This window comes from Corella eumyota, chromosome 6 (assembly GCF_963082875.1).
Source record: "Corella eumyota chromosome 6, kaCorEumy4.1, whole genome shotgun sequence".
Lineage (NCBI taxonomy): Eukaryota > Metazoa > Chordata > Ascidiacea > Phlebobranchia > Corellidae > Corella > Corella eumyota.
The window spans coordinates 1,406,900-1,418,076 of record NC_137495.1 but is presented as its reverse complement, the minus strand read 5'-3'; the positions used below and the strand labels follow the sequence as shown (position 1 = coordinate 1,418,076).

Sequence of the window (11,177 nt, the reverse complement as noted above, 5' to 3'; positions counted from 1 at the left end):
TTTAGTAATTAAGAATAGTTTTTACTATGCTTATTGCCAACTCTTGCGTTTTTAGCAGCTATAAACAACTATAAAACATGCCATATGCTATATTCAGATATTATGCTGCTTGATTAGGTCACTATGCTCATACCAGTATAATGACATGTTTATTTGAAACCACAAAACAGGGCTTTTAACTGTGCACTACAAAACACTAAGTAATGCCAATGATAACATAAAGTTGCCAGTTACATTTTCATAAACAAAACGAAAAATGATTATTCCAGTTTGGTAAAAAATGTTAAATAAATTTGAAAATTTTATTATTTTTTTCAAAACAAAAACTAATATTTTGCTTAGATGTAGTTTTCTCACCTTTCTATTACTACCAAATGCAAATTATAACATATTTTTAGTAATTTACTGTTGTTTTTTTCTAAACATATAACTTAAAATTATAAAACTTGCCAATCCAACAAAATTTTCAACCGCTTGAATTAATTTCAAAAAGGGGGAAAGTACCGTTGTCATACACATTTCTACTTATATAAGCGGATACGCGGAATTTGAGCAAATAAAAAATGAAGGAACGGATATTGGAGGAACGGAAAATTAAAAAAACAAAAAATAAAGGAACTGAAATTAAAGGAACCGGAAATTGAAGGATTCCTTCATTTTCCGGTTCCTTCATTTTCCAGTTCCTTTATTTTCCGCTCCTTCAATTTCCATTCCCTCATTTCCAGGCGACCTATATAAGCAGCAGTCTTGTAAGTAAGCGTAGAGGCTTTTAGCGTCTTAACTTTAAACTATTAATATTTGTAAGTAAAGCTGTCTGGATTTCATCTTCATAAATTTATAAGACATAGGCAATCATTGTCACTAAATATTTGCTGTCTAATAGTTTCTTAGCTAAAATTATAATTTTGTTTAGAAATTTAATTAAAAACTAAAGTTTATTGTTTTTTTACACCTTTTTGAGGATATTTAGTTGAACTATTCGACAAAGTTAATGTATTAAAATAAACTTTTTTTAGCTTATATAGTAAATTAAATATTTTAAAGCTACAGCTGATTAAAGATCTGGGAATTATGACGTTATTGTGACATCACAATATGAAAATTGTGGATATTTACCGATGTTTAAGATGATTGGAAACAACACAAAAGGTATTTTTGTTTTATGTATGTGATTATATTAATAAGAAATTCATTTGAAAATGTAATATTTTTCTAAATCTGTTTTAATTGGATGTAAGATAGAACTTAAATGTATGTGAACAACAGTTTGTTATTTGATTTTATTACATTATTAAACTGTTTAAATAAAACCTTTAATAAAAACTCAAAAACCATCGATTGTCCAAACGAATCCGCCATCTTGTTGTTTATGCCAAAGTCTTATCCATTCCTCAAATCACGTGTTTACACCTATTTACGATCTGTTACCCTTTATCTCTATCACGTGTTTTTAATCACGTGATGTATTAGTTTAACTGTTTTAAATGTATTTATAAATAGTATTCGTGATGCGAGATTGTGAACGGTTGTATGTGTATCTTTCCGTAATAATAAACTATATTACGGCTTTTTTTACGAAAGATAGCAGACTCGATCATTACATTGGAGGTCCTGGTCTTTTGAAGTCGTGAAGAATTTTATAGAAGTATTGCTGCAAGAAATTACAATCGTGTGTTTTACACTTGTCAAAAATAAAAATATTAATTTATACAAAATGGACCATTATCTTACAACCAAGTTGTCGATGAAAATTAAACGCGCTGTTGGACAAAAACTACAAGAAATTAAAAAAAACTAACCTCTCTAAAAGAAGAAATAAAACATATGAAGTTTGGCCAATCAACAGAGCTCTATTAACATCTAATCAAGATTTGGAAAAATATACCGGCAAAACCGACGTCGAAGAATATTTAATAAAATTTGACCTTCTATCAAAGGCCGTTGGTTGGGATTCACGGGAAAGCGGCTATAAACTAGCGTTAAGTTTGTATGGTAAGACTGCCAGTATCGTCACCAACTTATCTGGAAGTGACCGTACATCAGTAGCAGTTTTAAAAGATAAACAGCGTAAACGTTTTTCTTCCCCAAAGTTAAATTTATTGAACGAGCTACATAGCCGAAAAAGAAGAATAAACAAATCCTTAGATTCACTTTCAACCGACATTGCCAACATGGTTCGGCAATGTCCGATTTATACCGATTAAAGCACAAAAGAACTAAAAAAATTACAGAAGAATTGTTTCATGAATGCCATAAAACACGATCAAGAATTGCACTCCGCAATTCATCACCATTTACCATCTACTATCGAAAGTGCCCTGGAAACTGGACGAATTTGCGAACAGCTGTTTCGAGTGGATTTAAGCCCTAACTCAATATCGTGTACCAGCTCCATAGACTACGTTTTAAAATCAAGCCATTCTAATTTACCGTGTGCGTTTGATCTTATTCCCCTTCCGACAAAACCCTTTTCTTGTACAGAAATGAACACAATCCAACAATCAAACGCGATTACTACCAAAAAGAAACTAGTTCAGGAAAAAGAAACTTTTTATAGACCTATTCGTTCAATATCAATATCAAATGACGATGATACTATTGAAGAGGAAATTGCCCAGGCCCGTTTAGAAGACCTTAATATAGTAAATGTAACAATTTGCCTTCGTTCTAAGCCAACTCATAATATAGTTCCCACAAAATTTGATGGCCAGCTATCTTTATTGGTGATCAAAGATGATGTTCTATTTCGCAAATAGGGGTCGGTATCGGGGTCAATACTCCACTTGCAAATGGTTGCTGCAGGCAGGGATTTTTTTATAAGAAGCGTCGCTGCAGGCAGGGATTTTAAAGAAGGCGCATGAAGGCGCATGAAGGCCATAATGGGGGTTATGTCGACGCTTAAGAGATTACGACGACGTTTTTATTGGACATCATTAAAAGCTGATGTGATTAAATACAAAAGGTAGTGTGCGGAGGGCAAGGAAAGAAAAATAGATAAAAGTAAAGAATCGCGATGTTTTGTTCCCGGAGAGACGGCCTGGCTTCGTAACAAAAGTTCGGGTGAAAATTTACAAAAAGACATTTGCGCAGTTTTCGTAATTACGCAAAAACTCAATATCTATCGCATAAAAAAACCAAGGTGGCTAAACAAACCTATGGTCGTTGGCAGGGTAAGGTTCCATAAATTCTGTTAGTTACATGGTGAATTCGTTTCTTATTTTTGTTGTATATTTCCTGCTTTCATTGGGAAGGGAGGAATGTAACAAATCCGCCATCTTGTTGTTTACGCCAAAGACTTATCTATTCCTCAAGTCACGTGTTTACACGTATTGCCGATCTGTTACCCCTTATCTTTATCACGTGAAGTATTAGTTTAACTGTTTCGGATGTATTTGTAATCAGTATTTGTGTTACGAGTTTGTGAACGTTTGTATGTGTATCTTTTCGCTATAATAAACTCTAAATTATAACACGGCTTTTCTAACGAAAGACAATCAGACTCGATTGTTACAATATGTTAGTTTTTAAAATAATTTTTTTTTTTTAAGATTTATGTTTCAAAAACTTTTTGTAAAAGGATTAAAGACTAAACTGCGGGGAGTCTGCAGCGTTAAGCCCGCGTATAGCTTTAACGCAAGACCATATTTTCCCGATATTCAAAATGAAATTTACAAAAAAGTACAATAGGTAAAATAGTTAGAATATTAATTTTTTTTAGTTTTTTTATTAATTTAATGCTTAAATACTGTATAAACAACTGTATATAAATACGCAAAAATAAAATTTTCGCTGTAATTCGGGCCGAAGTGTCTTGGCCGAGGTGTCCGGGGGCCGAAGTGTCTGGCATTCTTACGAACTATTTATATTTTTTTTTCATTTTAACTTTTTAAAAAAAATCGTATAAAATCGCAACCATTCATTAGCACTTGATATATTTTAAGAGATATTATAGTTTTGGCCACTATATGAATACCCTTCGTCAGATACACCATTTGGCAAAGTATCTAAAACATAAAGTAAACAAGTTTAACTAAACAGGCCCAAAGTCATTATTATACCAAGTTTTTTTTTGTATATATCTTTATCCTCGATGCGGAAAAGTCGAATGCGCGACTTAAACATAGAGTAACATCAGCGACTTAAACATAGAGTAACATCAGCGACTAAAACATAGAGTAATATCATTCCGACCCATTCTCGAGTTGCCTGTGGCAGTTTGGGATATTATAGATTATAATTGCCCAATAATTATGCTGCTGATTATGTGCTGGCTCAGCAGGAGTTCATACCGTTTATAGCGCCTTACTCAAGGGCGCTACAGCATGTGATCAGTGGGGATTGAACCCACGACCTCATGTCTGGTGTAACAAGTGTTTTTACCACTACACCACGCTGCCAGAAAAAGTTTATTTAAGTGTGTTCTAAAAGTTTTTACAACTGCCAAAAGTTTTACAACTGTTTAAGTGAATAAATTAAAACTTAAATCTGCCAGCGTGGTGTAGTGGTCAGAACACTTCCTACACTACATGAGGTCTTTGTTTCGACCCCAGTGATCTTATTCTGTAGCGCCTTTAAGTAGGGCACTATAAACGGTAAGCCAGCACTTAATCAACAGCTTATATTTATTAAGCAATAATAATCAATAATATCCCAAACTGCAAAAGGCAACTGAAGACTGGGTTGGAGTAACTGATGTTACTCTATGTTTAGGTCGCGCAATTGACCTTGCCGCATCTAGGATAAAAATACATACAAAAAAATGCTCAGTTACTTACCATTACAGTTATACTTAAGGTTCGACCAAATTACATTTTCTTGACTAAAACAAAAAACTCCTAATCTTCCACCTCTGATCGAGTTATCTAATATAACCCCAGTATCAGCCAATAAGGTGCTTTGGTCAAAAAACTTCAATCTACACAAGGAAATATTATTTTATAAATTATCTATAACAATTAAATGTAAGTTAGTAAATCGTGTAACAATCTATACATGTAGCTTCTATATTTCAAGTAACATTACTGCAAAACAGTGGCTAACTTGCTAGATAACGAAGTACCAAAAAAGTAAACTTTTACCAATAACCTCGTTAGTAAGGTCTTAAACTATAGCCTATAGCAAAGCTTTGTTGTTAGCTATATGTATGCAAAATACCGACCTTATATATCCAACCCTTGGTCTGTGTTGTAACTCCCATCTATACGAGGTTTTATCCTTCCAACCTTGCTGTAATGGGTCACTCCACAACACTCTAACTTCACCATTGGTGTCGTGGGAATGCCATAATGAATTCCTCATACGTTCTCCCGGACCTAGCTCGGAGTCAACCACCTAGTGGACAAATTGGAAGATTTTAAAAAGGGTTGTAATGTTTAGAATAGGCTTTTAAATGTCTACATTATAGAATAAATAAAAGCCAAAAATACATCTGTAGCGGAATGATAAAATTAAACGCAATACGAATGTGAAGTGAAAGTACTTTTAGTGATTATTCTGCATATATATACCACAGTATAATTGATCTACTTTATAGCAAGATATAAGCGCACCTTAAGTTGTAACCCTGCTTTTGCCACTGCTCTAAACGGCGTCGACTTCCAATAGGTTTGTCCCATTTGTTTCCAAGTAACAAGGTAGAACTTGGCGCTGTTCTGGTAACTAAATATGAACCCAGCATAATCATCATCAGCTTCGGTATTAACAAAGAAAGTTCCGCTGAAATCAACCCCGTCAAATGAGTCGTAACCTTAACGTGAAAAATTAGAATTTATAGACGTTATTACTTGTCAATTATTAAGGCATATTTGCTTTATATTGTAACAAATACGCTATTTTCTTGTTTACTCTTTAAGTCTTATCTATTCTTTGTCACGTGTTTGCACCTGGAGTCTCGTCTGTACGCCTTATCATTATCACGTGTTCTGTATCACGTGACTTGTTGGTTTAACCGTTTAATTGTAATGTATTGAGATAGTATTCGTGTTACGAGTTTGTGGACGGTTGTTTGTAATTTTACGCAGCAATAGACTAGAAATATAAATACGGCTTACTCTACAAAGGAATATCAGGCAAAATCGTTACAATATTAGTGTTACTATTAATATAAATATATAAAAACGAAAAAATAGATAAGCAATCAATTTTTTATCAAATAAGCTAAGAACAACTAGTGTTTGAGGGTGCTAGATACCCTGAACTTTTCGCTACGTGCTTACTAATATTACAAATGAATAAAAATATGTCAAAAAATAGAAAAACAGTTTACTTTCTATTCAAAATTAGCTAAATATAAGAAGTTAGTGTTGCAAGCTACCTTTAATTAATTTTTTAAAAGTTAGAAGCACATAGTGTATACGTAGATCGACTTCAGCCCTTTCACCCCTTTTGAACCGTTTTAAAACCAAATTTGATAATATATAATTAAAATTATTACGTCATTACACTGGTGAACAATAAGTCGTGTATTAAAATAGTTTTAAACTTACCAATTGCCAACCCCGGATCACTATTCTGCGTTTGCACAATTTCCCTTCCTCGGTTCAACACTACCCAGTTGGGGTCAATTTGAGAGTCACCCTGAGGGTCAAGGGTCACGCTCTGGTAAGTGCGGAAGTCGGTTGACGTCACCTCCGCGTTTTCAGGACAAGAATCACGCCAGTCGTGCACAAGATCGCCATCCTGTGGAAGGATAATTTTTTTTAATTTTAATGTTTTCAAGAACAAAAAAACTAACCCTAAATTAAATTAAAACTTTTTTTACTTTGTCGTTCTCACAGGCATCCCCTACTCCATCTTCATCAGAGTCAACTTGAGACGGGTTGTAAATTAATCGGCAGTTATCGGGAGTTATAATTATTCCGTAATCAGGAATGCCGTCGTTGTCGTCATCTTCATCACATGCGTCTCCTAACCCGTCATTATCCTGGTAACCGGGTATATTATTTAATGTTTATCCTCAACTTTGATTTACTTTAATTTACTTACTGTGTCGAGTTGAGCACTATTGATGACGTAGGGACAGTTATCGATGTTGTTCTGATGTCCATCGCCGTCTGTGTCTGCGTCATCATCACATACGTCACCAACAAGGTCATTGTCCACGTCAGTCTGTGTCACAATAATGTTATATTAAATTATATAGTCTACATATTGTTAGGTTTTTTTCAAATTTAAGTGACTTGTTAAAATAACTTTTGCATTGTTAAAAAAATAATTTGGGGACATGTTGTGCTACATAAGGTCCTGGGTTTTATTTCCACTGCTCTTAAGCTGTAGTTTCGTTATGTAAGGCGTTATAAACGAAATGAACTTTTGTTGAGCCAACACTTAATCAGCATCTTAGAGACTGGGTCAGGGTAACTAATGTTAATTTATATTTAGGTTATACATAAATAAATATAAGTACTTGTAAAATATTGGACACGGATGGACAATTATCACATGCTTCACCGACTCCATCTCGATCGTTGTCTTCCTGGGTGTAGTTTGGAATACAAGGACAGTTGTCCGCGTGATTCGACAAACCTACGTCACAAAATGAATAATTACGTCACAAATAAATATTTTTATAAGCAACAGTGAAGATGTCATAATGCTCTTAGTTACTTATTACGTTGAAGCATTACTACAGAAGAAAACTTAATATTCAAGATCACATGACGTTATACATTGATGACGTAACTCACCATCACCGTCGATGTCGTTGTCGCATTTGTCTCCTTCCCCGTTTTTGTCGGTGTCGAGTTGTTTCGGGTTGTTGGCGTTCGGGCAATTATCACAAGCATCACCAAAACTATCAATGTCCGAGTTCTGATGATCAAATAAGTAAGTTAAATGATTAAGTCACCTTACTTTGATGTAAGGAGGCTAACACTGCAGTCTAATCTTTGGTCTATTTTTATATAATAATCTTCAAAACGTGTAGTGGCCAGAACTCTTGGATTTACTGAATAAGATCCTTGGTTCAATCCCCACTGCTCACATGCTGTAGCACTCTTAAGTAAGGCGCTATAAACGGTATAAACTTCTGCTGAGCCAACACTTAGTCAGCAGCATGATTATCAGGCAATTATATTCTATAATATTCAGAACACAAGATCCCAGAAAGAGATTATGACGTCATTAAAGCTTACCTGTTGATCAGGATTCGAGATTAGGACGCAGTTATCCTCATTGTTCGGCACTCCGTCTCCATCCGCGTCTCCGTCGCACTGATCGCCCACTCCGTCGTTATCCGAGTCTTCCTGACCGCTGTTGGGCACCAGAGGGCAATTATCCTAATATAGACAACAGGTTAAATTATGTATGGTTTAAATAATCGCAAAGTTTTCGGGTTCGAGCCGCACTAATGCCACACTATTTCCCCTTAAGTCTGGTGTTTACAAATAGCTTAAACATGTCACAACAACACACTCTACCCGATAAAATATAGAACCTTTCACCTAAGGTGATATGGTCAAAAGGTGAAAATGGCATCGAATTACGGGTCAGAAGGGTTCGGATTTTAGTCATGCTAATGTTAACAATATTCAGTTTTATGCCAGTTTACACATAAAATAGTTAATAGCGTATTGTTCGCGTTTTTTTGTACATATCTTTTCTATCAATATGGGAAGGTCCAATGCGCAACCTAAACATAGAGTAACATCAGTTACTCCGACCAAGGCTCGAGTTGCCTTTAGCAGTTTGGGATTTTATATAGATTATAATTGCTTGATAATTGGCCCGCTGTTTAAGTATTGGTTTAGCAATAGTTTATACCGTATACAGCGCTCTACTCAAGGCCACCACAGCATGATATCACTGGGGATCGAACCTAGGACCTAATGTAGTGTAAAAAGTGTTCTGACTACTACACTACGCTGCCGTTGTTAAGTTGGTAACAGAGTGTTTGCCTGAATTAAGTAATACTATAAAATCTTATATAAATTTACCTTTTTACAAGTCTTTTCGTGGCATGGTAGGTCAACATCAGGATAACTATCTTGGTCCGTGTCATTGCCACACATAAAACCATTCCCGGCGTGGCCGTGGTCACAAATGCAGTCAAAATCCTTGTTCTTGTTGATCACCAGGCACTTTGCGTGCAAGTCACAAGGGTTTATTCCTTGGATAAAAAAATGTTAATTATTAAAAAAATCTGACCAAAATATACATATATGTCTGAAAGCCCGACTTTGCTGCCTAAACGTAAAGTAACATAAGTTACCCCAATTAAGTCTCAAGTTGCTTGGGGCAGTTTGGGATATTATATAGATTATAATTGCCTGTTAATAACGCTGCTGATTAAGTGTTGGCTTAGCAGGAGTTTATACCGTTTATAGCACCTTAGTTAAGGGCGCTACAGCACGAGAGCAGTGGAGATTGAACCCAGGTTTTTTGATCAGCACTTTTTAAAAGCACTAGTATACAAAATGTATTGTATATTTGAACTACTAATTCGTTTTTTTTTGTTTATTTTAACTTATATTTACCCATATGAAAGCAAGGTTGGATTTCTTTGCACCCAGTCTTCTGATTACCCTCATAACCCTCCTTACAATCTCCACAAGCAAAAGAACCCTAATATATATATAAAAAATAAATTTAAATAACATTAAAGTTTTATTTTCAAGAATTTAAAATTCCCTAAAATTCAAAGGCACCGTATATGATGACGGCACAAAACAATGACAATAGTTACGTCATAAAACAATGACAATAGTTTCAATGACGTTATGATATACACATGAACAAGAAGTATGAATAATCAAGTTTTATAAACATATAACATTCTTATATGGTATATGTAAAATTGTCTAACTATTTTTATACACATAATTTTTCTTGACATAATTTGGACTTTCAACCAGAGTCCAGTGGTTCACAAAATGTGATAATGCTACCGGTTAAGTTTTTATAATAAAATTTAGCGTTTTTAAAAATAGTTTCTTTGTTTGGCGTTTGTTTCCAAATCTATTATTACTTTTATTAAGTCACCGGTTAATACAATACATTACCAAAAAAACTGACAAGGAAAAATTTGACTCTGCAATAAAATTAGTCACCAACACTTTTAGTTATCATATCCATTCTTGTCTCAAGCCTATTCTTTAATATTTTTACGCATTTCCTTATTAACTCAAAAGTTTGCTGATTTTTCTATTTAAATCAGTATAACTAAGCCAGGCAAGTAGAAACAGCGCAGAATAAATAGACGAACATGGACAGTGACACTAAACAGTGTATTACTTATCAAAATACAGATTTTGGTGAATATATTTACCATAAATCTCCAACCTCATATACTGAAGCAAAAGAATTTTGTAAAAGTCGAGCGTCGCAATTAGCAAATATACCGAGCGAAGAGGTATATGAAAGCATTATTGAAAATGCTCCTAAATATGTTGATAGTTGTTATGATAATTACTACCGAATTGGACTAATAAGTTCTGACTATGGTGCGACATTTCAATGGAGTGATGAACCTTATAACTATACGTGGTACAAGAAATTCATAAAAGGAAAAAGAAACAGAAATGGTCAGAACCAAGTTTTATCCATATATATACCATCCGGCTCTGACCAAGGTCTTTATCGCTTTTCCAGTACAACCCCAATGCCATCTTTGTGTTTTAAACCATCTGCTGTATCCACAAAGCCTACAACCAACATTACCAGAAACTTTGAAATATCGACAAATGTATACGAAACCACTTTACCGTCTTCTACAGCTGACGTTATCACTCATACGGCTCCTCAAGCAACAACTTCATCAACAGACAACTTTGTACAAGCCCCAAACTTCAACTACCTTGCTTTAGGATTCGGGGTGTTTAGTGTGGTTGTTATCCTTGCTCTCTTGCTCTTTCTAGCGGTTAAACTTTGGCAAAAAAAAAATACAAATAACCAAACAGCAGAGATGGTGGTTCAACCTCCGAATCGAGCAGAACCACACCATATACACCAAGAACCACATTACTTAAATCCAAACCAAGAACCAGATTATTTGGTGCCGTTACCATCAGAAAGACATATCTATTCCACCATACAAGAAAACTTAGTCATCATTCACCCCAATCCTAGTGAATAAATAACGTCACATTTTCTAGAAGATGAGCACACTGAAATGACGTCACAACGTCAAAAACATTAAAATGTTTCAATGACGTCACAAAACACAATTCAAAATTTATTAT

At 34.6% G+C, this 11,177-nt stretch overlaps 1 protein-coding gene across 1 annotated transcript; it reads right to left on the bottom strand.

Moving 5' to 3' along the window:
- Positions 1-4,767: 4,767 nt before the first annotated feature.
- Positions 4,768-9,600, bottom strand: LOC145754821 (thrombospondin-3a-like). Its single transcript, XM_082570955.1, has 11 exons — positions 9,474-9,600; positions 8,934-9,106; positions 8,133-8,276; positions 7,686-7,809; positions 7,406-7,524; positions 6,985-7,107; positions 6,761-6,922; positions 6,486-6,678; positions 5,550-5,746; positions 5,159-5,331; positions 4,768-4,915 (listed from the first exon to the last, which is right to left on the bottom strand). The coding sequence occupies exons 1-11, from the start codon at positions 9,475-9,477 to the stop codon at positions 4,768-4,770; spliced, it is 1,560 nt and encodes a 519-aa protein (XP_082427081.1). The 5' UTR covers positions 9,478-9,600.
- Positions 9,601-11,177: the final 1,577 nt, after the last annotated feature.